At 47.7% G+C, this 26401-nt stretch overlaps 1 protein-coding gene across 6 annotated transcripts; it reads right to left on the bottom strand.

The window, feature by feature from the left end:
• On the bottom strand, nucleotides 1–24057 carry cdc42bpb (CDC42 binding protein kinase beta (DMPK-like)). Of its 6 annotated transcripts, XM_032584792.1 has the most exons (40): nucleotides 23375–24057; nucleotides 20697–20788; nucleotides 16977–17060; nucleotides 16804–16899; nucleotides 16585–16733; nucleotides 16406–16499; nucleotides 14966–15166; nucleotides 13921–14169; nucleotides 13611–13839; nucleotides 13416–13523; nucleotides 13208–13341; nucleotides 12743–12985; nucleotides 11732–11842; nucleotides 11410–11660; nucleotides 11229–11334; nucleotides 11032–11156; nucleotides 10842–10947; nucleotides 10584–10646; nucleotides 9323–9471; nucleotides 9137–9234; nucleotides 8991–9070; nucleotides 8856–8900; nucleotides 8469–8543; nucleotides 8320–8391; nucleotides 7682–7787; nucleotides 7458–7594; nucleotides 7208–7347; nucleotides 7052–7133; nucleotides 6765–6981; nucleotides 6058–6120; nucleotides 5562–5803; nucleotides 5137–5491; nucleotides 4247–4344; nucleotides 4087–4171; nucleotides 3898–4015; nucleotides 3211–3328; nucleotides 2806–3036; nucleotides 2202–2310; nucleotides 2036–2097; nucleotides 1–888 (listed from the first exon to the last, which is right to left on the bottom strand). In XM_032584792.1, the coding sequence occupies exons 1-40, from the start codon at nucleotides 23541–23543 to the stop codon at nucleotides 766–768; spliced, it is 5415 nt and encodes a 1804-aa protein (XP_032440683.1). In that variant the 5' UTR covers nucleotides 23544–24057; the 3' UTR covers nucleotides 1–765. The 6 variants fall into 6 exon arrangements, with proteins under 6 accessions (XP_032440683.1, XP_032440685.1, XP_032440684.1 ...); XM_032584794.1 differs by lacking the exon at nucleotides 8856–8900; XM_032584793.1 differs by lacking the exon at nucleotides 10584–10646 and having other exon boundaries at nucleotides 9323–9519.
• Between the last annotated feature and the right edge of the window lie 2344 nt (nucleotides 24058–26401).

Raw genomic sequence — 26401 nt, 5'->3', positions numbered from 1 at the left:
TCAGACTCTCTGGTTCTTTATTGTGGTTTTTGGCTGCTAAACATTTCATCATTACAAATATTCTTTAACTGATTCTGGAAGAAGTAAAAGCAGTAGTGTCCAGGTGTGACTCCGCCCCCAATACCTGTCCGGAGCCAGGGGGCGGAGTCAGATTAAAGGTGGTGAGGGGGGGAAGAGTAAAGATCATCATTTACAAATCAAAATTATTTTTCTCCTACAACAACGACGATGATGATGATGTGCAAGCTTAACAAAACTTTAAAATAATTAATACAGTGTTTTTCTTTTTTTCCTCAGAGTGAGACCTCCTGTCCGTCTGAGCGGCTAACGCATGGAAAGTGTTTTTAATACAGAAGAGGAAGAACAGGAAGTGACTGGTCCCAGGGCCGTCGAACCGGGGCGGGGGGCGGGGCTACCCAGCAGGTAAAATCCATCCAGGTAAAACTGGGGAAGGGGCGGGGCTACCCAGCAGGTAAAATCCATCCAGGTAAAACCGGGGAAGGGGCGGGGCTACCCAGCAGGTAAAATCCATCCAGGTAAAACCGGGGAAGGGGCGGGGCTACCCAGCAGGTAAAATCCATCCAGGTAAAACCGGGGAAGGGGCGGGGCTACCCAGCAGGTAAAAGCAGCAGTAACCTCAGACTCACTCTGTCATGATAAAATCCTCAAAGTAAAAGCTAAACTCCCAGTCTTCAGTCTGTTCGACAAGCCCCGCCCCCAACATACATGGGGTGGGCGGGGCCTAACGTGTGCAAGGGGCGGGGCTTAGGGCTCCAGTTCCAGGCCATCCAGGGTGAGCTGGCTGCGGTGGGGGGAGTTGGGGCTGGGGGGGCTGCTGGGGTTGGAGCTGTTGGAGGGGGTCGAGTGCTTGGTGGAGTCCGAGTCCGGCTGGGCGAGCGAGGGCGAGAGAGAGAGAGAGAGAGAGAGTGTAAATGGAGGGAATGTGAGAATCAGGGTGTACAAACTTTCAGCCATGAGGCACAAAATCATCACAGGAAAAATTCACTCAATAATAAACTGAGTTTTAGAAATGGACACTCTACCGCTCCCCCCCCCGCTAACGTCACTTTTTAGCTTAGCGCTCTAGCGGTTTTGCTAACTTTGAAAACATTCACTTAGCTTTATGTAAATTAATTTTTCCAGATAAATTCTAAAGTTTTGTAAACTTTGAATAAAGTTTATATTCATGCTCTTATTTTGAAGACTGTGCGCAGCAGTTCCATTTCCTGTCATGTTTCTACCCAGAATGCAACAGTTTAAAATCTCCTGATGTCCTTCATGTTTACTGTAGTTAATTATGCTAAATTAGCAACAGAGTTGGCAAAACTCAACAGCTAAAAACTGAAACCAGGAGTGAAAGAGCAAAGAACCACTTCCTGTAGGCGTGTAATGACAGATCTGATCCTGTAGAGGGCAACATGCTGGAACTCATTTGTCAGTGACACATGGTGGGTTAAATTTGGCACAATAGCTTCCGCTAAATAATATGTAGAATAGAAACAGACGTTATTGTTCTGCAAAGGGGCAAAAGTTACTAAAATATAAAAACCAGATCCAAATACAAGGTATGAGCAACTGAGTCACTTTTCCAAAAATGTACCAAAAGAGGAGCTAATGTTTACGGCTAGTGCTTTAGGCTAGGCTAGCAGAGTTAACTTTTTAGTGCCCAAAACTGAAAATCACAGAATATAAAAAACATAAACAATGTCTTGGATGTCTGCACTGTTACAGGAGAGGATTCTAAGTTTTTGGTTTGATTGTTTCTGTTTTGGAGTAAACTCCGTCTTCTAAACTACTTCCTGTACTAATCAACTAACTCAGAGAAAATAAACTTTTGAGGAAAGGTTGCTGGATGTTTGTGAAACCTGATTAATAAATAAATTGTTGTGTCCGACATTTTGTCTGAAAATCTCATCCTAAACAATTAAAAACAGATGTTTTGTTGGGCCACTTAAAACCCTTCAGAGGGCCACAAACGGCCCACGAGCCGCACTTTGGACACCCCCGCCTTTAAAGGAAGCCGGCGGTGTTTTACCTCTCGGTCCAGGTCCAGGTCCGGCTCACAGGCGCCGCGTGTTGAAGCTCCGGAACTGAAATCTGGACCAACAAACACAAACATGAGCAACGCAGCACAGCTGAGCAACGCAACTCCTGGTTGTTATTTTACTTTGCGTTGCCGGGCCAACCCGGCAGGTTTTCACCTGAAGCCGTGCGCGTGATGTGCGACTTGCTCCTGTGTTGCCGGGAGATGCTGGACAGTGGGCGGGGCTTGTCTCTGATTGGGTCGTCCTGGGCGGAGGGCATCACACTCTGAACACAGAACCAAAGAGACGCGTTGACCGACCAGACAGCGCTCAGTTAAATATTAATAATCTGGATTATTAATCTGGTGCTGCTGGAGCAGAGTAAAAATAAGATTTAAATATAAAAGCAACAAAATCGCAACAATTTGATCTGTTTCCATGGATTTTTATATTTCAGGGACATTAATGTTTTGATAAAATCTCTCTGTTAAAATCATTTTATTCTATTAAACTCAGCCTTAATTGGCCAAATTAAGTAAAATATGTACATTTTTAAATCCCATAAATTTGAAAAACAGATGAACCAAATTCTGGGTTGTTTTGAGGTGAACAGGTTCAGAACCGGAGCACAGCTCAGTCCTTCGACCCTGTTGCTACGGCGACCCAGCGAACGCTGCAGCAGGTACAAATCAGGCCGCTGCGTTCAAGTCACCTTCAATCAGTAGGAAATCTGAGTTTGTTGTTTTCCTGAAGCTGCAGGAGAAAGAGAGCAGCTGCCTACCCTTCCCAGAGAGGAGATGGAGGGAGAGGAGGAGGAGGAGGAAGGCTGCAGGAGGCTCTGCTGGGAGGAGGAGGAAGAGGAGACCTCCTTCTGCAAGAAGGCGCCGGCTGATGCCGACGTCATGTGATAGATGTGCTCAAAGTTGGAGGGGGGGGAGATGAGGGTGTGACGGGAGGAAGAGGAGGAGGGAGAAGGAGACGGGGAGGGAGAGAGGGAGGTGAGGTCACCGACCTGAACAGAGAGGAAGAGGAGGAGGAGGAAGAGGAGGAAGGAAAGAAGAGAGGAGGAGTCAGTGATGACCAGAGCTGTGAGAGGAGAACATGCCATGCAGGGAGGAAGAGGAGGAGGAGGAGGAAGAAGAGGGAGAAGAGGAAGAAGAGGAGAAAGAGGAGGAAGAGGCGTTACCAGGGGGAGGTCCATCAGGACCTGCATGCCGTCTCCCGGTCCCATGTGGGCCACGTGGTTGAAGTTGGTCGGGTTGGAAATCATCTTGGATCGGAGCTCCGGGTCCCTCAGCATCTCCCTGACGACAGGAAGCAGAGGCTTAAATACGATCAACTTAACAGGAAGCAGAGGGGCGGGGCTTAAATACGATCAGCTTAACAGGAAGCAGAGGGGCGGGGCTTAAATACGATCAGCTTAACAGGAAGCAGAGGGGTGGGGCTTAAATATGATCAGCTTAGCAGGAAGCAGAGGGGTGGGGCTTAAATATGATCAGCTTAGCAGGAAGCAGAGGGGCGGAGCTTAAATACGATCAGCTTAACAGGAAGCAGAGGGGCGGGGCTTAAATACGATCAACTTAACAGGAAGCAGATGGGCGGGGCTTAAATACGATCATCTTCCTCACTCGTGTTCATTTTCTGAACGGTGATGAAATCACAGCAGAGGAAGTTTCTCTGTAGCTCACTAATTGCTGCCGTGGCTTTAACTCCATACTGTCAGTTTTTAATTAAATGATGGAAAAACCTGACGACCATTTCGCCAGATTACAGCTCAACACTTGGTGCAGACAGAGAACATCAGAGGGAACTAATCAATCAATCAATCAATCAATCATTTCAAGCTTTTCCCGGTTCTGAGGATCCGACTCACCTCCTCTGCTGGAGCCGCTCCTCTTCTGGAACCTTAAACAGGAACTTCCTCTTGCTGCGAGTCCGAACCATCAGCTTCCTGCTGTGGTCCGACGTCTCCGGGATGGTGAGGTCTCCCTCTGCCAAGACAGAGAACAGTCAGCCGGTTCCGGTCCCGGTCCAGGTTCTGGTTCTGGTTCTGTGTTTATACCTGACGAGGCGTTGCTGAAGTAAACCAGGCGAGGCGGCTCTGAGCTCAGCAGGTTCAGTGTTCCTTCAGCATTCAGGGGGCGGAACTGGGGAGAGAGACACGGTCAGCGCTGATTGGCTGAGCCCTGATTGGCTGGCTGAGCCGAGCTCTGATTGGTTACCTTGCGCAGAGAGATGGTCTGGACCCATTCTGTGGTGTGGATGTCGAACACGTCCACTCCGTACTCGCTGTAAACCGTCAGGTGGGACAAGTTCGAACCTAAAGATCAAAGATAAATGAAACGATCCCACAGCATGATACCCCCACCACCATGTCTCACTGATTCTCACTCTGCTGCACAGGATCACAGTATTCTTGTTTCTAATAACTGCAAAGAACTTCCTGTTATAGTCCTGTGCCGTGTATTATTAGTTATTTTGTAACTTTTAATCGTTTTATGTGTGAACATTTAAACGTGAAGCTGCTGTCCAGCAGAAATCATATTTACAGTCAGTATGCTGCAAAATGACTTGCCAATATTTCTAAATTATCGTCAGAAAATCGATTCTGAACTGCTGGAGGAACGGATGGATGTGAAAAGATGTTCATTAATATTTCATTTTACTTATTGGAAGCACACTGCTATTAGTATTTTAACAGGTTTTATCAGTAAGAGCAGCAACAGGCCTGTTACAATAAGCAATAAATCAATAAACAGCATAATGAATTACAACCAGATCAATAATTTCCATTTGATTCATTTATCATTTTTCTACCTGGATGATAAAGTCTTTAGTTTGGTGATTTGGTCGTTTGTTCTTAGGATAAAACTGTTTCCAGGAGCTTCATCATTCAGTTTGTTTATTTACTTTGAATCTTTAAAGTATTAAAAATTCATCATAATTTAAAGTTTATTGATCTTTGATAATGTTATTATTATGCTATTACTGTTAAATTACTGGAAAATGGTCTGAAAACAGCAACATAATGGTTTCTCGTAACAACATTATTAGTTCTGGTGACATCATCATCATCATCATCATCATCACCATCACCATCAGGGTGACCTACAGCAGGCCAGCGGCGCCGCGGGCCACATCAGCTCCTGGGTCCTGGAGCGCCGGCCCTGCCCGTCCACATAGAGGCCCAGTTGGCTGAAGCAGAGCAGAACCTCGGCGGCGCCGACCTCCAGGGCGTGCAGCGCGTCCATGGGCTGCTGGGCCAGGAAGGCCAGGGACGGGTCGGCCGGGTTCACCAGGCTGATGGGCGACGACTCGCCCTGCAGCGCCAGCAGGGCGAAGCCGGACGAGTATCCCACGCACAGCCGGTCCCGCAGCATGCCCAGCCACTGGACCGTGCCCGGCGCCTGAACCTCCCACAGCTTCTTGTGGTACGGCTTCGCCCGGCTGATCTCGTAGCACTGGACCTGCGGGGCGGAACCAAGGGTTTAGAACCGGGCCGGACCGGACCGGGCCGGCGGCGTCGACGTCTCTGACCTGGCGCTTGGCGGCGGCCAGCAGGCAGGCGGGGCCTCCGGGTCGGAGCACCCCGGTGGTCAGAACCTGGCAGTTCTTGGTCTCTGCCAGCTTGGTGTCGAAGGACGACTCCGCCCCGTCCAGAACCCCCGACGGGTAAAGGTGGACCTGCCGGTTCCGGCCGCACAGCAGAGCCACCATCTTCTCCTTGGGAATGAGTTCGATCTGATAAACCTTCTTACTGTCAGCGGCCCGGACGATGACTGCAACACAGACAGAACCATCAGAACCCGACCCGACTGCAACACAGACAGAACCATCAGAACCCGACCCGACTGCAACACAGACAGAACCATCAGAACCCGCCTCCCAGAGCCCCTTGGGGTTCCATTGCTGGTTCTGTTCGGTTCTAAGCTCTGGATGTCAGAATCCGACCCAGTTCTGGTTTCTGCTCTAAAGTTTCTTCATGTTCTGTTTTTTGCTGCATTTCTGAAACGACGGTCCGTCTCTGACTCACCGTCTCTTGTAACCTCGACGATGAACAACCCGTCTTCTGTTCCCAGAGCGATCCTCTCCCGATCTGCACAGAGAAAACACAGAAATGGGCCAAAGATCTGAAGAAAGATTTAGTTTATTTAGTTTATCTAAATAAACTAAATCATTATCAAACTTTTACCACCTTGTAGCAAAGAAATTTGGGGATTTTGAATAAACAGCAAAATGTCATCAGCATAAAGAGAAACTTCATATTTAGAATACTGCAGTTACTTTATTCAGGGTTTTACAACTTTATTCTTATACTTTAATAACTATTATGACTTTATCCTGTTGATACAACTATTGTAGTTTATCACGGCTTCTCATATTTTTACAATTTTGTTAATGACTTTATTGTTTTATTACTTTATTCCTGTTTTATTACAGTAACATGTCATCAGCATAAAAAGAAACTTTAATTCAGACTTCAGGTACTAAAGTTCAGATAATTAAAACTAATAATTAAAAGACAATTTCTCAGATTTTTATTTGTAAAAAATGTTTTTTATAAATGTTTTGGACCAAATAATGCAATACTTTGAATATTTTGTATTTGTAAACACAAAACGCCAAGAAAACAAAAATTTGTGGTTTAACAAGAAGAAATGTCCATAACCCGACTGAACAAGGACTGAGTGACCAGAACAGAACCACAGACCCGTGGTTCTGACCGCGGCCGGTACTGACCCAGGACAGCGGCGCACAGTGCCGTCTTGATGAGGGGCAGCGAGGCGTCGTACGCCTCATGCAGGATGTGGACCTGCTGGTTCTTCAGCTGGTTCTTGGTCAGGATGTTCTGCAGACTCTCCAGAACCCGGACCCACTTCTTCTTCTCCTCCTCGCTCTCCGCCAGCACCAGCAGCGACACCGAGGAGAACTGCGAGCTCAGCTGCGACGACGTCACCTGCATCAGCGACAGTTAGGATGTGGCGGCTGGTAGGAGGCCGAGCGCCGCAGGAGGCGGGGTTTCCTACCCTGAAGATGCAGGGGATGTCCTTCCTGGTAGCGTGGATTACGTCAGACGCCAACACAGAGCTGACGGACAGATCTTCATCTCTGAAACAAACCCCAACATTAAATAAACACGGACATCCATCTTCCAGTGATTAACCTTCTGGCCCTGAGTTCACCTGAGGTCCAGGACCAGACTGGCCACCACGCCCGGCTGGGTGGACTTCCCCTCTGGAATGTCGTAGAGAAACAGTTTGCAGTCTGACACCACAGCAAACGCTCGCTGCCAGCCCTTCTTCACGCCGCTGGGCTTCGGGATCTGAAACAACAAAACGGAGCAAGAGAATCTGAAGCCATGGCCGCTTCGTCTGAACCTCAGGAGAAGACGAGGAAGTGAAGAGCCTCTCTGCTGGAGGCCGGCAGCCTTACCCGGACGTAGCCCTTGTAGGCGGTGCCGATGCCCCTCTGGACGTCGATGCCCTGCGGCCTCTTGGCCTGATCTGCCGGGATGGGGCACAGCAGGGGGGCGTGGTCTTTACAGGCCACATGGCAGATGAAGGAGCAGACTGGAGACGCATGGAGAACCCATCAATACCGAGACGAGCAACACACCGAGCAGATTCTGCACCGGATGAAACCGCAGAAACGTTTACCTTCGCAGGCGTATCCCTGGCGACTGAGGCCCACCATCAGGGAGGTGCAGTGGGAGCAGAGCGTGGGGCTGGAGAACGTTTTGATGCTCAGCTGGTGAGCTTTGGGCTGGAAACACAGGAAACACTTCATAAAGAGTCATAAAGAGTTTTAACCAGAAAAACCTGATCCAGATTTTACTGTAATCATTTAGAGCGGTTCAAACAATCCCAAAAATCTGGATTAGTCTCAATCAGACAAATCAATAAATGTTTCAGAAAGACAAGGGTTCTTGGTTTTTGGGAAAATAAATCTAAATGTCACCAGCAAAGAGTGAAATGTGATTTATCTACAAAAGATGGAATTCAAAGATGAGATTCCTGAGAGCAGAGCCCTGAGGAAAGCCTGGTGAAAGAAGAAGAGATGTGAGAGTTTCCTGAAGAACAGGTTGAAAGAAAAATCATCCAGACTGTTTCAGAGTTATGATATATTTTATCTATGAACCTCCTGGTGATGAAACTCCATTCAGAGGTGGAAATGAACAAAACAGCCTCAAATCTCAGGAAACAAAACCTGATCAAAACCAACTTAAATTACAAACAAAGTCTGACTGACTGAGTTTGAGTTGAGTCGTTAGAACCAATCAGAGGCGGCGGCGTACCTTGAGTGTAGCCAGCGCTGAGCTCTGTAAGATGGGGGAGGGGCTTTCGGGAACCGACGCCGTTTTTCCGTCCTGTTGACACAAACCAAGCCGGTAAACAAACTTCTACAACCACAAACCTCCAGATGCTGGAACTGTGGGTGGATTACCTCAGTCTCAGAGGCGGAGGATCGGGAAGGCGGCGTGGGGAGCGACTTCTCGGGGGTGGAGTCTAAATCTCCCGTCTGAAAACGACAGAGAATGAGTTTTAGTTGTGAGAGCGGTTCCGGTTGATCAGGACTTTGGTTCTGATCGTTCTGCTCCGACTACAGGCTGATGAAGACGAATCCACAGAGACGAAGACAAGAACACAGCTACGAAGTGTGGGAGGGGCTTAATCAGTGGGAGGGACTATGTGAAGTGGGTGTGTCCACTCTGAGGTCTTCCATGTCATTAGTGAGCAGCTATGATTGAGGTTAGATGTGACCACTAGGGGGCGATGGAGGACCGTTGGGATGGGTGGAGGAACGCCGAGGGACCTGCCGGGAAAAACTTACTTCTTCCCAAAGGGCGAGCAGTGAGGAGGCGGAGCAAAGTGACGCCTCCAGGTCACAGAGAGACACAAGCAACAGTCATTTAGTCATCAGACCTGCTGGCGCTGTGATTGGTCAGAGCGTGGCGAGCAAACTCACCCTGAAGGTGAGGTCCGGAACCAGAGGAGACGTGTTGAAGTAATCGAACATGGAGTCCTGGAAGTCTGGGAGCTTCAGGCCTGCAGAGACACAACGAGTTAAACACTGAACTGGGTCTGGGTCGGCGTCCAGGACAGATTCCTGACCTTTGTCGGAGCGGGAGCGGCTCTCCTCCACCTCCTTCTTCAGACCCTCCACCTGCTCCACCACCTCCTGCCTCTTCTCCTCGGACTCCTTCAGCTTACTGCGGGCGGACAGACAAAGGTGTATGAGGCGGCAGCGCCCAGCAACACAACATTCCCTTCTAAGCCTGAGCCGAAGTGACCCCTGACCTCTCCAGGTTGATGTTGGCAGCCTTGACTTTGCGCAGCTCCTCCTGGACCATCTGCTTGGCCTTCAGCTCGGCGTCCAGAGCCGACTGCAGCTCCAGACGGGCCGACATGTCCAGCTTCTGGCTGCGGCGGACCTTCCACAGCGGGTCCTGCAGCGGGACAGAGGAACCGAACACAGCAGGATGAAACTGCAGCGGCTGCATCATGAGCACAGAATAGCAGCCAGTAAGAGCAGCCCATGAAGCACACAGTGAGGAAGCATGTGATGCACACATTTCAGGACAGGAAGATCGAAAACGCTTCATAAAAATCACTGATTTCACTCTGACCCTGATTTCAAACAACCAGAAACTTTAAAACCAAATACTAACAGCAACGTCTTCAAACCAGCAACCTTCAGTAGCCTAGCGCGCTTAGCTTCCGCTATATTAAATCTAAAGCGCTAATTTACTAATTTATGTCACTGTTTTGTAAAGTTTCAGTTGAATAAAGTTTATCTGTTTTGAAACTTTGAAGTAGTTAAGTTAGGGTGACCATATTTTACTGTGGGAAAATGAGGACAACCTGCAGCGGGGGGTGTTAGGTTCGGGTTAGGGTTACACACACTCGCACACATAATGCAATGTGATTGGATTTGGGGAGAAGGGCGTGACTAATTTGCCATACAAAGAAACCTGGAATGGAGTAGTGGAACGGAGTGGTAATGTAATCACAATGCACTGTAAGCTATGTAATGTGTTTTGAGGCAGTTGACCAAAATCCCGGACGATTTTTAAATTCCCCCCGGACATCTTTTTAGGTCTGAAAAGTAGGACATGTCCGGGAAAAAGAGGACGTCTGGTCACCCTAAGTTAAGTCGTTTATATTCCTGTTTAGTGTTAGCTTCAGCTAAATACCACATTGGTACAGCATGTTAGCATTTACCTTAGCTAGAAACCATGGTGAAGTAGCTCTTTAGCATTAGCTTCAGCTAAATACTGTGTTGTGTAATCAATTAGCATTAGCTTCAGCTAAATAACATATTGATGTAGTTCTTTAGAGTTAGCTTAATGCTATGTTGGCCCATCTGCTTTAGCATTAGCTGGAGCTAGCAGAACAAATGGTGCCCAGAACTGGAATGATCCTGGATCAGTTCCAGTTCAGGAACTCCTTCAGTCGGGTCCAGAACCTTGAACTGGTTCTGTTGATGGTCCACATGCTGCTAGCCATGCAAACGTCCTACAGATGAGGCGGAGCGACTCCTTCATGGCCCAACACTCACCATCCTGTCTCCACCAATAGGAGGCCAGGGCTTCCTAGGGGGCGTGGCCACTCCTGACTCAGGCTGCCAGAGCGAGTCAGAAAACAGAACCAACACTGAGGAGCTACAACGGGTCGGACCGCAACATTAACACACTCCTTCACAATAAAAGCCTCTCTGTTGCTGAAGGGAACATGTTTAAGCTTTTAAAACGAGGGCCGGTGCTGAAGGTTCCCAGGAACCAGAGACCTGACCCGGTTCTGAGGGAGTTTGGGTTACCAGAGGTCGGGCTCCCAGGCTGGAGCTGCGCAGCGTCTCCAGCTCCTCCGTCATCTTGGTGGCCAGCGCCTGCAGGTAGCCGCGGGCGTCCTTCTCATCGCTGACCCTGAGCAGAGAGGAAACAGCGGCTGTGAGCGCGCGGCACCCCTTGGTGGCCGGAGGAGGCGGTTCTGATGGATCAGCCAATCACCACTGGATGATCTCTGCGATCTGAGCCTCCCAGTGCGCCACGCTCTCCTTCTTGGAGGACAGGTAATGCAGGTCGTCCTCCAGCTGCCGGTTGTTAGCCGTCAGGGTTTCCACGAACGAACACAGCTGCAGGAGGAGATCCGATTAGATCGGCATTTCTCACATTAACACTCTCTGGTTCTGGACGGGTCGGCTCACCCTGTCATTCTCGGTCGTTAGCTTGCGGTTCTCTTCAGTCAGCATGCTCTTCTCTCGCTCGATTTTCTCCTTCAGCACAGCGATGATGTCTTCCATCTCGTTCTGCCTGTAGAGCCACACACACACCGGGTCAGAATCCGATCCCGTCCCAACCCGACCCGGTCCGGTCTGCGGAACCCACCTGTTCCTGTTGGCTTTGTCCAGCTTGTCCCTGAGCTGCAGCAGCTCCTTGTTGGCGGTGAGCAGCGCCCCCTCTGACTCCTGCAGGTCCTTGCGGAGCGTTTTGATCTCGCCGGAGTGGGCCGAGTCCTTCCGGAGCAGCTCCTCCTCGTAGAACAGAACCTTCTTATCCAGCTCCGCCTTCAGCCGGGACAGCTCCTGCTGGGACTCCGCGCCGCCGCCGCCGCCCGCAGCTCCTCGGCCCTGCTGGGACTGCAAACAGAACCACGGTGACTGGGCTGCTGCAGGGAACTCTCTGGTTCTGGTTCCGGTTCTGGTCCCACCTTCAGGCTCTGCAGCTCCGTCTCCAGCTGTTTGGAGTAAACTTCACTGTTCTCCCTCAGCTTCCTCTCCTTCGATGCCTCCGCCTTCGCCTCGTCCAGCTGAGCCTCCAGCTGGCACACAAACAAAGGCTTTTATTGTGAAAGGATAGCTGCTTAAGGAGCAAAACATGAATAAGATTAAATAATAAATACAAGAACATCTGGAAGACTTCAATAGTTTGTGTCATTTTGATGATTGTGGCTCACAGACAGTCCTTAAAACCCATATTAATAATAATGTTATTATTAATATGGGCTGGCTGGAGGAGAAAAAGACACAAAAGGTCGTTGCTACAGAAACTGGTTGTTCCCAGACAGGTTCCCAGATTTTTTAAAGTATTTTGACTTTGATCTGTGGTATTGTAATTTTCTGAGACACTAAATTCTGGCTTTTCATTTCCTGTAAGTCAGAATTATGAAAGTGATAAGAAATAAAGGCTGGAAATGTGTCAGAGTGTGGGATGAATGAGAGTTTCACTTTCTGACGTGGGACAAAAATATTCTCACAATATTTAACACTTCAGATGTCAAAGTTCAACAGAAAAGTCCCTTCAATGTGGAAATGAATGAAGTATGTCTCCCTCTGGTGGCCGTGGAAAGTAACTGCAGCTTAAAGACGATCAATCAATCAATGTCATATTTGGTCTGAAAATGAATTTGAACACCAAGAAATATGACTGAAAACTCAAAGATAAACCAGATTATTACCAAGAAAGATTTCAATCAATTTCAATTAATTCTACTAATCAAACAGAGCAGGGTTGTGTAGAAGAAGTGTTGTGTTTGTCAGTAAGAAGTGGAGAGTGTGATGGCCAGAGCTAATTCAGGATTTCACTTTCAGTGTCAACAGCAACATTTACCAATATGACACTAAATTAGACTTTAAGAGTCCCAGGTTTTCCTGGCAATCTGCAGGAAGTTTCTCTAGTAATAAGTCTTTTATTTTGAAGAGTCTCATTGAGCCTTCCTCACCTCCTTGCGGTTCTTCTCTGTCTTGCGGATCTCCTGTCTCAGGGCGTCCATCTTCTGCATGAGCGCGTCCATCTCCTCCTCCTTGTCCCTCAGCTGGCGGGACAGGCGTTGCTTGGAGGAGCGCAGCTCGGCCATCCGCTCCGACAGCTCCGAGAACTCCTGCAGGGCCAGCTTCCTCTGGGAGTGCGCCTCCTTCAGCTCCTTGGTCTGGCTGCGCAGACGCTCCAGGGAGTCGGCCAGCTGCTGCTCAGAGGGAGAGGAGGTTTGGAGACTCCGACTTCGTGAGGGACGGGGGGGAGATGGAGAGGACAAAGGGGACGTGGAGAACGGAGGGGAGACGGAGGAGACAGGGGGACGTGGAGAACGGAGGGGAGACGGAGGGAACAGGGGGGACGTGGAGAACGGAGGGGAGACGGAGGAGACAAGGGGGACGTGGAGAACGGAGGGGAGACGGGGGACGCTTACCTTGTGGATGTCGTCCTTCTCCTGCCTCAGGGATTTCACCTGCTTCTCCACGGCCTTCATCTTGGAGGCGGAGCTTTCGTAGTCCTGCCTGAGCGTCACGGCCTCCTCCAGCTGGTGCTCCAGCCTATCAGAGTCTGCCACATCACAGGAGAACGGGTCAGGATCGGTACCGGGCCGACAGAGGCCGGAACCAGACCGACTCACTGACCTGCCAGCTTCTTCTTGAGCCGGTCGATTTCCTCGTTCAGCTTCTTGATCTCTTTGTCCCGGGCCAGAGTTCCTCCCCGCGCCGGAGCCTGGAGGGCCTGGGTGGACTCTGAGGGGTCAGAGGACCGGGTCAGGGTCAGAGACGGACCGGGTCAGGACCGGAACCAGCCGGCTCCTTCCCCAGGCGTTTGCCCACCTTGAAGTTTGCGGTTGAGCTCCTGCTTCTCCTGCTCCAGGCGGCGGATCCTCTTCTCAAACGCCTCCACCTCCGAGCCGCCGCCGCCGTCCGGCTCCGTTCGGACCCCCGGTGCCGCCCGGCCGGCCGTGCTGCGGTCCGAGAAGCAGCTGTTGGTGGTGAAGGTGAAGCCGACGAAGGGGAGGTGCTGGCCGGTGAAGCCGGTGTGAGACACCGGCGGTCCGATGTCCTGAAGACAAACAGAGCCGTGAAGGAGCAGCGGAGGATGACTACAGGTTCTGATTCAGGTCCGGTGCGGTCCGGGCCTCACCGGGTTCTTCAGGACGTCATCATCCACGTCGAAGTTGGAGGTGTCGGTGGGCGAGGAGACGTCGGGGATGTACGGCGCCTCGGCGGAGCGGATGTTCTCCCAGTCGATGGCGCTGAAGAAGGCGTGGCCCTTGAAGTCCGAGATGCCGTTGAGGCCCAGCCGGCGGTCCCGGGAGCAGAGCAGCCGCTGGATCAGATCCTTGGCGTCTTCAGAGACGTCGGCCACATGGGAGGGGAACTGGAAACGCTCCTGGAAACCAGACAGGAAGTCAGGACCGGGGGATGAGCAAAGAGAGAGAGAGACGTCCGTCCACTGAGGGACACGCTCCCATTTAGAGGACAGGAAGTAGGACAGGAGTCTGGAGACGAACCGTAACCTGGAAACGGCAGCAAGATTCCAGCCAGAGTAATCTGATTACATTCTGGGTTCACAAAGGAAGGAAGAGTAGAAGATGGAGCTGGACAACATGGCTGAATAACACAATACTAATCATGATACGGGTCAATAATTATCAAATTATTATTGATTAGTTTTATTTTTAGATATCCGACATCCAGCCAAATTGGTGGCATGTCACTTCCTGTTTCAGCCAGCTTTCATTTCACACCGTTTTTATTTTAAGCAGCTATTAGACCTGATGGAGAAACCTGAAACTGCTGCTGCACAAGACAGGCTGTTGCTAGGCAACCAGAGAGCGAGCGAGTTAGTCGCTGGAACAAATCTTGCTCGCTGTGAAGGAAGGAAAAGTAAAAAAGGAAGAACAGAAAGTTGGCAAGGACAGAAAAAAAGAAAGAAAGAGCAGAGAAAGGAGTGAAGAAGGAAAGGTATCAAGGAAAGAAGGAGAGGAGGCAAGGAAAGAAAAGTAGGGAAGGAAGGAAGGAAGGAAGGATGTGCAGTAAGGAAAGGATCCTAGCCGTGTCTCGTTGTTCGTTTCCTTCAGTTTGTCAGTTTCTCCTCTGAGGTTCGGATTAAAACAAACTTCCTGACATCAGGAACATTCTGCCTGGATCTCTGCCGGTTCAGCGGTTCTGGTTCCGGTTCTGACCTCGTGGTTCATGATCTTGCCGTAGGTCTCCACCAGCGACTCGGCGTAGAACGGCGTCTCTCCGTACAGCATCTCGTACATGCAGACGCCCAGCGACCACCAGTCGCACTCCGGCCCGTAGCGGCCCATCCCGTCCTCCATCGCCTGCAGGATCTCTGGGGAAATGTAGTCCGGGGTTCCCACGGCAACAGACGACTGCACCTGCAGCGCACACGCAACAGGATACACAGGCTTTTATTCTGAAGGGTCACAATTAAATTACATCTTTTCTTTCTTTCTGAAGTTCAGCTACAGAGAAATCAACCGAACTGACCCGATCAGAACGATACGGGTCTGAGTCAGGCTACAGGAGACAAGGAAGGAAGGAAAGGAGGAAGGAAGGGAGGGAGGGAGGAAGGAATGATGGATATTTCCAGATATTTCCGGATCTTTTCGTTTTTCCACACTGAATCTTCTTTTAATTCTGATTTCCAGTCATGGAGAATCCTGGAATGCGTTTCCAGGTGTTCCCAGACTTTCCAGGTCCCTGCTCTGAGTGAATCCCTTCACTGCAAAAACGAATCGGCTTCCTGTTGACTTTACTAAAATCTCCTGGGATCAGGAACAAACTGCCAGAACCTGGGCAGAACCTGTTGGTTCCTCCAAACCAGGCCTGGAAACACCATCGGGTTTTATAAACAGAATCAGGATGGGATCAATTTAAAATCTGATTTAAATTTATTTTATTTAAACATCCAGATCTTTTCTGTTTGCGTGGAGCGATCGGCTTTCCTCCTGTTCAGATAGGAACTTGCTGAGTCTTGTCTCATTCCTCACAATGTGGAACGCATGACCAGTTCAGTTCAGTTCAGTTCAGTTCACAAATCATTTCAGTCCAGTCACATGCATTCCACATTTATCCTGCTTATTAAAATGTTTCTGCAGGTTTTTAAGGCTTTTTAAAATTGTTATGAATTCAATTTAAGACTTTCTACTTCAACCTGCAAAGTGGCGATAAATGTCCACTTAGCCAGTATGGGATGCTAGCTGCTAGTTAGCATTAGCATCAACTGTCTGAAATAAAGATGTCGACTCAAACTTTTGCCTGAAAGAAAAAAACTAAACTGTCCAACCAAGACAAATTTTAAGACGTGTGATTATTTAAGGCCGACTTGTTGTTTTCTATTAACAGTCTTAATTTAAGGCCTTAATATTAGATACATACATTTAAGACTTTTTAAGGACGTGTGGACACCAGGTATCAACCAGCTGTAGGCTATGATGAAGTATTGAACAGTTTGTCAGCATGAGGTCTAAAGAATGACGGCAGTGAATTCACTACCAAACAAAACTGACGATGGTCTTAAAGGCAACATTTAAGCTTCTACCTTCCTAACATTAGAACGCTTCGCCTAAAGGTGCCTACTTCCTGTAAACCAGGCGCAACAGGAAGTAGCTTACCGTTCCGTCCTCCATCATCCGCAGACACGAGCCGAAGTCGGCCAGGCGGATGTGACCGTTGACGTCCAGAAGAACGTTGTCCGGTTTGATGTCTCTGGAAAAGCAACATTTAGACTGTTACGACGCCTGAAGGCTCCACCAGGGGGCAGCATTCGATTCCTCCAATGGGCAGCAGCTACCTGTGGATGTACTGCTGCTGGTGGATGGAGTGGATGGCCAGAACCATCTCTGCCACGTAGAACCTGGCCATGTCTTCAGGGAGACGGTCCTCAAACTTACTGAGCAGCGTCAGCAGGTCTCCGCCCACGTAGTAGTCCATCACCAGGTACTGCAGCACAGCAACAGGTCTGTCAACAAGTCTCAGCAAAATCAGGCTGTTCAGAATCCACCGGACCTACCAGGAAGTTGTCATCCTGGAAGGCGTAGTGCAGAGTGGTGATCCACTGACTGTCCCCTTTCACCAGGACGTCCCGTTCCTCCCGGAAACACGCCGTCTGCACAGAGGAGACGCCGGCAACACGTTGGCAACAAGGCAGCAACGTGTGATGAAGAGGAGGAAGACTGGACTCACCTCGGCTCTCTTCAGCATCTCCCACTTGTTCAGGATCTTCATGGCGTAAACGCGCTCCGTGTTCTTCATCTTCACCACGGCAACCTGAGAGAGTCAACACGGCCAACGATGTTCCAGATTAAAGCTTCAGTAGAACACAAGCTGATTATTTTAGTAATCAATAATCAATCAATTATTCCCATGATTAAATTAAACTGATGCATTCATCTTCAGTTAACTTGATAAATGATCTCTCTCTCTATTCACCATTTATAGACTTTGTGTTGGATGTTTGATGAAAACTCAACATTTCTGGGGAAAAGAGGCTGTTTGCTCGCTCTGTGTTATGCTAATAGCTGTTAGCTTTTCCAACTCTTCAGCGGATGTGAGAGTGTTGCACAACGCAAATAATCATCCGGCCTGAAAACATGGAGTAAATAGTAATACATAATTTAATAAAGCTTTGAGGCAGATAATTTGCCTTGAGGAATTTTAATAATCGAGGAACTAAAAACATTTGATGAATCGGTACAGTGCTGTTCTGTTTAAAGATGGCCGCCGACTCTGGATGGATTGTAAAGTTGTTCAGAGCGACAGGATGGTCAGCAGACGAAGGAAGAAAGCTAACAGCTAACAGCAATTATAATGTAAAAGTCGGATAAATGTGACAAACACTTCGCTCCCAGAACAAATCAGATTTTGTGGTAGAAAATGGATCATATTTGTTCAAACCTTAGATTAATCCAATAGATCTTCTATCAGAAACTTTAGCTGAAAATTTTTAGCAACTGACCACATCTAGAGCTTCTAACTTTTCCAGAAGATTTGATTGTTGATTTTTGTTCTTTCAACATGAAACCTGAAAACCAGGCAGGATTATCTTAAAGAAAGAAATAAAACGTAGGATTATTCTGTATTTATCAACTCAACAGTTTCCCCCACAGCATCATCCTGCCACCGCCATACCCGACCCAAATTGTTCCGTTTTGTAATCACCTGAGCTGATGCTGCAAACTGAAACTGTATTTTCTGTTCTTCATGTTGTTTTCTGACCTTTGGCAGCTTCAGGTTTCATTTCCCCATTAAGGAGTTTTAATGGAGTTTGTTTAGGGATTAAACTGAGCTTCCAGAGCAGAGCTGCACCTTTAAGAGCTTTGGCTGAACAAAAGCAGCCACACCTGGAATACCTGCCTGATCACGGCTGCGGGCCCGGCCACGCCCGCTCCGCGTGTGTTTGTGAGGACCGACCCGAAGCCGTCGGTTCAGGACGTTCCCCACAAGCACAGCAACACGGCGCTACGAGTGTTTGAGTCCCGAGGCGGCGGGCAGGTGTGGCTGCGGCACACCTTTCCTCTGGTATGTGGGCGACGCGCGCGCAGGCAGACACACACACACACACACACACACACACACCAGCAGCAGCGTGGATCAGCTGGTTGCTCAAGCGAGCGTTCCTGAGGAACCTGAGAGCGAAGGAGGAACGCTGCAGCCTGAACAGGAAGTGCAGGAAACTCTCACTTCCTGCTGGATCTCATCCCGTCCACATCCTTCCTATTCTCAGGAATTTGGAATAAAATCCAAACCCAAAGGAAATTCAGATCTGCTCTAGAAACTCTGTGACTATTGGTTACAGGTTTTGACCTCCATCTGAGCTCGGCTCCTGGAAACGGACAGAAACACGAGTCCAGTCGGATCAGAACCGATCCCAGCCCGGAGTCATTCAGAGATGGAAACAATAAGTCCCACAGCCAAGAGGAAGGACTTCCTGTAGGAGGGAATCCAGACAACTTCCTGCTGATCTAGAGTGACGTTTCTACGCTCCAGGACTCACCAGAACCAGGCAGTCAGGACGCTGCTAGCATCTCAGCAACCCAAGAACGCCTCGCTGCTAAGCTAACATGCTAATAACTGAGCCAAACAGCGTCTGCCCAGACTTATGAGGGAAATAAAACATCTCGATTCATCAGTACGCAGATGACATTCAGATTTATCTTCATTTGAAGTTCAATCGGTTTTCAGCTAAATCAACTTTTTGATTTTATTCCAATCAGTAGCCATGTTTCCATCCAATTCTCCTGCAAATTTTGAGCATTTTTTTTTTTTATGTTGCAAAACAGAAAATGTGTTTCCATTTTCTGGGTTGGAGCAAATCAATCCTGCCTTGTTATCACAGCTTCACATGGCTGTGATAAACAGGAAGTAGAGGTTGCTAAGTAACTTTGAATTTTTTCAGTGTGGTGCCTCTGGTAAGGCTCCAGTGTTTGAAGACGTTTCGCTACGTTTGAATTTATCTGATAAATGTGTTTAAATTTCCTTCTCAGAGCATCGACTCTTTCCCAGAAAAGCCACAAAAAAATTACAAGTGAGCACAAAAATGTTTTTACATAATTGAGGAAGTTATTTTGAATGTTTCCATTTTCATCTACTGTGATGTTTCACACAACATCGTCTGACAGGTCAAACCAGAACGATCTGCGTTTGTGTTTCGATGGGGAGGGAGTCGGTCATGTGACCTCTGTTGGGTCATGTGACCTTTGTTTGGCCATGTGACCTCTGTTGGGTCATGTGACCTTTGTTTGGCCATGTGACCTTTGTTTGGCCATGTGACCTTTGTTTGGCCATGTGACAGTGATGCGAGCGTTTAACTGAAGCAGAGGTCGGTCAGAATAGAGGAATATATTTAATGTCTGTAATTATCAGTTGAAATATTAACTCTGGATGTTGATGTCGGCTGAATTTACTCGATGCGTCCCCGTTAACGTCGGGATGACTTCATATTGAAGACCAGACGTTTAGAGTCGTAACTCATAGCAACAGCAGCTGGTTTTAATCTGACATATGATGATCTATGTTAATAGAGAAGTTAATAAATTCCCATTTATTAACGGTGATCTTGAACGGGTTGTTTAGCTGCAGCGGAACCATCTGGGTGTTTACACTCCGAGGCCAGGCTCCCTGCTGGACCTGGACTTTGACTGGGCCCGTTATCGCAGCGCTACGACCGACAGCAGCTGCACTGCTGCAGCCAGAGCAAACAACATCATGCTGAGGTCAAAGTTCACCAGCCAGCCTGACCAGCAGCACATGGACCCAGGTTCTGGGTTCTGACCAACACTTTTAAACCGGATTCTTCTGACCCGGTTTAGACCCAAAACGCCGCTTCAGCTCTAAAACTGTTTCCACTCAGGAAGTTCAGGATTTTCATCAGGAAGTGGAAAGAGATTTTTTTTTATTCCTCTGGTTAACATTTTTAAATACAGTTATTTATATTTATTAACAATTATATATTCAGTTTGAAGTTTGCAAAACGAAGGAAAGATAAAAGGCCACAAGGAAGAGAGAAAGAAGATGAGGAAGGAAAGGAAACAAGGACAGAAGAGAGGGATGCTTCCAAAAAACAGAGGACAGAAGGAATAAGAGAAAGGAAGGAAAATAGCGAGACTGAAAGAAAGACGCAAGGGAAGGGAAGGAAGGAGAGAAGGAGGTATGTAAGGGAGGAATGTAGGAGTGAAAGAAAAACATGAAGGAGGGATGAAGGTCACAGAAGGAAAGAGACGACCTTTAGAGACCAGGACAGAAAATAAAGTCTGGAAATTAGAAAAATTCTCCCATTCTTTTATTTTTCCTTTCCATTTCTATCCAGACCCAAAGAACCGGATCAACTTCCAGACAGATCCGGATCAGAGTAGAACCGGACAGGTACAGAACCGGACCAGAGTAGAACCGGATCAGGAGTCCTACCTCCCCGAAGGCTCCTCGTCCGATCACCTTCAGCATCTCGAAGTCGTCTCTCTTCAGCCGCATGTCCTTCACCCGGCTGGTGAACGGCTTCACTGCAGACACACAAACACACATCGGACCTCAGAGGTTCTGGAGAACACCGGGCCAACAGAACCGACCCGATCTGGAGGCGCTGGGGCCCCGCAGACCGCCGGCCCTGAAGCATCTTTAATTCATCTGATCTGGGATCAGATTTATCTGGGTCGCTCTGAAGCAGAGCCCAGAATAGAAACCACAGAACCAGAACCGGGCGCAGGCAGGACCCCAGACCGGTTCTGGAGAACTTCCCAGACGGATCCGATCCAGATCCAGAGTTTTTATCCCCTTCAGAGAAGGATTTCTCCGGCGTCACCATGGCAACACGTGATGGAGCCTCAGTTTGTTTTCAGATTAAAGACATTTTCAGAAACGTCTGCGTTTCCCCGGCGACCAGCAGCTCGTTTCTACTCTTCATCGGCAGGAAGGTCGGGTTAATCTGGGCCTTTAATGATTCATGTTTAAATGTAAACATACACCACATCAATAATTGGTTAAATGTCTCAGTTGGATTCTGACCCAGTTTTTAAGAAAAGTCCAACAAGTTTGATGTTGAAGCCAGTTTGGATGAAGGTTTGGAACCGGTGATCTGCTGGAACGGCAACAATTTGACCCAAAATGACTGGATAACCAGGATGAGAGAGACCAGAAGGTCCGGACCTGGACAGAAGTCCAGCATGTTGGAGGAAGCATCATGGTGTGGCAACCAACAGGTTCCGAGCAGACGATGATCCAAACACAGAGCCAACCCGGTTCTGGAAGGGATGACGCAGACCGACATTTCCACTGAGCGGTACGGCAACGGACGGTCCAGTACCACACTGGGTCAGTTTCAGTTGACAGCGGTACAGTCTGGTTAGGACGGAGCTCCTGGCGTCACTCAACCCGTCCACAGAACCACCAGAACCTCTAAGATGATGCGATCTCTTGTAAGTCAACATCTGTAGTGTGACGAGAATTCATCCCACCTCCAATCAAAAAGCTGGACCATAAACAGCGTACCGACCCGTTCGGTACCCCTGAGTGGAAACAAGGAATTTGTTTCTGAATCCAACCAGAAATCTGTTGAAAACACTAAACTGCCATTAAAATCCTTCTGTGCCAGTAAAGCCATGAAGAGCAGATAAATATCAGACGTGTTGATATTATTTTTGATCCTGTGTGGAGAAAATGGATGATATAAATCTTATAAATCTTCATTCAGCTGGGAAATCTCTCATTTTCCTAAAAAAACAAACATCTCAAATGTGTTACTAAAATTTTTTTTACTTTCTTAACGCCTGGATCTGACTTGACTTTGTTCTGAAGGGATCCACTACAGATAATAACAGTTCTGAATCTGGTTCTGAATAGATCTGGTTCTGCTTTACAGCAGCTCTCATCGTTTCGTCCATTTACTCTGCTGATGTCTTCATGCTTCGTTCAAACGGACATTAAACCTCCGAATTGAGCCGAACAGAACCTGATCGGAGCATCTGAGCCTTAAGCAGCTCCTGGATCCAGGTCATTTAAATCAGGACAGGCTCTGAAACAGGGACAGACTGAACCAGGACAAACTGGGCCACCAGGCAGCTGCAGCCTCCACGCTCAGCCGGGCCTGGTTCTGGCTGTGAGCGGAACCAGGCCCGGACCAGGTCAGCCCGCTTCCCCTCCAACTCCTCTCATTGGCGATAGGCAGAAAAACTTACATTTTTATGTTGTTGAATCACAAAACCTGCAGATTATTTGACTTTTATGTTCTAAACTCTTTAAAGGGGCAGCAACCTGTTTTTCAGAAAGATGGTGTCATTTTGTAGCATAATTCAGAAACTGTTACCTTCTGTTGTCAGAAAACACTACATACATCAAATATGACATGATGCCTTGAAATTGGGTCTCTGTCTCTTTAAAATCTCCTGCTCTTTCTGAAGCTCCGCCTCCAGGAAGTCGTCCCAACATGGCACCTCTATTAACTCTTTAAACGTTTTTACCAGCGTTGCTCTGAGCAGCAGCTCCTATAATGAGCTCAGCAGCTGGTGGCTAATTGCTGCTGGCTAGTCAGAAGGAGCTGAGAGGGGCAGGGGCTACATCTTGAAGGCGGGGCTAGGTCCACCCAGGCGTTTTGGACAGCTGAATGGTTGCCATGGAGATTTAAGAATTTCTCAAACATGCATAGAAGAAAGCAACACTGCAGGTTTGATTTTGATGCCATTTTAACGTGACACCGCCCCTTTAAAATGAGACCTGCAGTAGATTAAAGCGAACCAGAAATCAGTACTGGCTCAGTTAAAGCCTGATCTGTGGCCTCAGCTTGTTGGACCTTCTGGAATAATCCAGATGAAGAATTAGAGCTTGTCTTCATAAAATCAGTGACTCTGGATCTTCTTGGCATCATTAGAGGCTCAGTTGCGGTTCTTCTGCTCCTTCCTCCCAGGACCACACCCACAGATTTCCCAGGGATCCCAGAACAGATCCCTGATCGTTTCCAGAGCTCCCATCAAAGCTCCTGTCATTTCCTAACCGGAAGAACCCCGCAGAACCCGTCCAGATCATCCATCGCCCCTCAGATGCTCCCGGTCCAGACCTGTTCAGTGAGAAGAGCCGGTTCCGGTCTCGGTTCTTACCCCAGTTCAGGAACTCGGTGATGTGCTTCTCCCTCTTCAGCGGGGAGTTGGAGCACTCGGTATAGAGGCAGAGCAGCAGGTCCAGCAGCGCCTCCACGCTCAGGCATCCCGCCTCCTTCTGCTCCAGCAGCAGCTCCTCCAGCCGCCGCAGCCGCTCCTGAGCCGACATCCTACCCGGCTGGGACGCTCCGCTCCCCCGATCCGACTCCCGCCGCCGCCCGCCCCGCTCACCGAGTCTGCGCCGCCGCCGAGGCTCCGCTTCCTGCCGAGGCTGCTAGCAGCAGCTAGCCCGTTAGCTCCGGGAAAACATTCCCGACATTTTGAGCCGCCGGGATGTCGCAGAGTTCTGGCCGCCTTGCGCTCCGTTACAACCGGCCCGTCGCGTCGTGAACCGAACAGCCAGCAGGCCCGCGGCTGTCCGCCCTGCACATCGGCTTTAATCCGGTAAATCTGGACTTTCCGCTCAGAAATCGGGACGTCGGTAAGAGCGTCGACTCTCAGGCTGACCGCCGCAGCTCCATGTCCCCCGGTCGGTCTATCAGTCCGGTAACGCAGCCAGGAGTTCCGAATCTGAACCGACTGGACTCGGGGTGTCCGTCGGAATCGGGCCGCGGCGTACCGGGGGTCTACAGGCGGTTTTTGGTCAGTTTGAGGCGCCTGCCGGTGTGGCTGATCAGTGGGAATATGGCTGAATCCAGGTCGGATCACCCAGAACAAGTTGAATGTGATGAGCCTCATTTCCGGTCAAAGGAGCTTCAAAATAAAAGAAGCTTATTCAGCAGCGTTGAATAAGTTGATATTTTGTAGTGTATTTTTTGTTTGTTGGAAATTTGTCATAGTCTTCTGAGTTGAAAAGCTAATTTTATTTTTATATGTACAGGGGGCAGATATTATAAGTCTGGTTCTTTTCATACATTATTTATTTTAGGTGTTACATGAACTATTTACACTTATTATTGAGTGAATGAAATAAAAAAAATTTTTTTATTATAAATAAAAAATTAAAGCTTGGTAGTAACTTTCTGTCCATCCATCCATTTTCTAACACCTTGTCCCTAGTGGGGTCAGGAGGAGCTGCTGCCTCTCCAGCGAATGTTTCGGGCGAGAGGTGGGGTCACCTGGACAGGTCGCCGGTCTGTCACAGAGGTAGTAACTTTGTAAGGCGCATTTAAATTGTTTACATAAATTCCATTATATGATTATTATTATTATTATTATTAAAGTTGTTGTTTTTAGAATAAAATATCTTTTATTTCCAGCCACTGGGGAGTTATTTCAGGTGCAGCAGCGACATTGAGGCAAGTAGGTTCATACAAAAATTAAAAGTGTTTTATTTTTTTATATATTATATATAAAAATGTTAATAATAATACACTGTACACTACACTGTATGCTTGTTTTTATAAATACCAAACAGTAAACAGAAAAACATGTTAATCATAAAATTGGTCAAAACTCGATTTGTTTTTTTTTTTTGCACGTTCAACCTGGTAACATGCTCTTATTTTGAAGGCTCAAGCCCAGTGCACGGAAGTTGGTCTCTGCTTTTGAACGAGGACGTTACAGATCTGTGCGTCTCTCCCAAAAGAACACGCATGCCCCGCCCTCCTGCACCGGAAACGCTCCAGATACATGACGTCATGTGGTGATTGACAAGAGCTGAGAGCGACTGGTACACACACACACACGCGCGCGCTCCCACGCACGCACACACACACACACTGACATCATCATGTGACATCATCTGAACAATTAAGTAAACAAGGAGCTTCACTTGTTTTCAGACTTACAGTGGATGAAACGAATCAGGACACAAATAATCAAATCGAATTAAATTCTAAGATTAGTTGCATAATTTTATTTGCTCCTACTTAATTAAGTATTATTGATTTTTGAAATTTTATTTAAAATCTTGCAGATTTTTTAGACTTTAATCCTTTAATAAAAATTTCTAGTGTTAGTTAATTTATTAGAAAATGTTATATTTTATTCCAGATGTTCATATTAAGTCAGTTTCTTCATTTCAAGAAAATATTTTATGCAGTAAAGAACTTTTTTGCAGTTATTTATTTTTTTCTGGGTTTGTTAAGATTTGGAAAGTAAAAAAAAAACAGATTTATGAAACGTAAAAATAAGTTAAGAAAAAATTTAGAAATATAATATATATATACAAATAAATAAAAATCATAAAAACATTACTGAAAAGAAATAAACTCAGGTTTTCTGAGTTACAAAACATAAAAGTTAGACATAAAAATGTAAAAGTGATTAATATAAATTAAATCAATAAATTCTAAAGTAATTTGTAACAGATATTGTTGTAAACATAACTAACACAAAGTACTACAGTTATGCTGTGGGTCTCAGTTTTCTGACTTTGCATCTTATATTCGACCTCAAATTCTAACAATATGGTCAAAACACACATTTATTGAATGGAGAAAAAAAACAAAATTGTTGCATTTGTGACAAAAAAAGAAGACATTCTGATTAAATTTGAATTTAGTTGTGAATCTGATCGTGTTGGTAACTCATATTTGTGTATTTAAAATTTAATTTTACTGATTCAACTTATTCTAAAATATGGTTCGATAGGAAGATTTATTAGAAATATAATGTCATGACATTTTATAGTTTTCCTGTTTCATTTTATTTTAAAATAAATGTCATATTTGTTGTTTTACCGCCAGTGGCCACTAGAGGGGGCTGGTAACTCGGTGTGGCGGCACCAAAGCGCTGAAGTAGCTGCAGGTTCTGACCGTGATTCTGACCGGTTCTGGTCCGGATCAGGAAGCAGCTCTTACCCGCCACACCCCGAGGCTCCGGTGAATCCTGCAGCCCGTCTCCGTTCGTTTTAAAGCTGATGGTTCCGGATTAGCGGGGAAAGCTAACCGAACTTCATTCCTGAGGAGCCGGAACCGGTCGGACCGCTGCGCCGGTCTCATTTCTGCAGAACTTCAGACACGTGATGGCGTCGCAAACACGCACGAGCTCCAGGTGGATCAACACCTGCGGCTCAGGTGAACC

This window comes from Xiphophorus hellerii, chromosome 15 (genome assembly GCF_003331165.1).
Source record: "Xiphophorus hellerii strain 12219 chromosome 15, Xiphophorus_hellerii-4.1, whole genome shotgun sequence".
Taxonomy (NCBI): Eukaryota; Metazoa; Chordata; class Actinopteri; order Cyprinodontiformes; family Poeciliidae; genus Xiphophorus; species Xiphophorus hellerii.
The sequence above is the reverse complement of the archived record's forward strand: the minus strand, read 5'-3'. Positions and strand labels throughout refer to the sequence as shown.

What these genes read in the sequence shown, in the direction of transcription:
- cdc42bpb (XM_032584792.1), bottom strand. Translation starts at nt 23,543, where the DNA reads ATGTCGGCTCAGGAGCGGCTGCGGCGGCTGGAGGAGCTGCTGCTGGAG. An exon ending in GCAAGATCATGAACCACGAG is followed by an intron (nt 14,170 to 14,965) that starts GTCAGAACCGGA and finishes TCTGGTTTCCAG; the next exon opens with GAGCGTTTCCAGTTCCCCTC. An exon ending in GAGCGGCTCCAGCAGAGGAG is followed by an intron (nt 3,329 to 3,897) that starts GTGAGTCGGATC and finishes TCCTGTCGTCAG; the next exon opens with GGAGATGCTGAGGGACCCGG.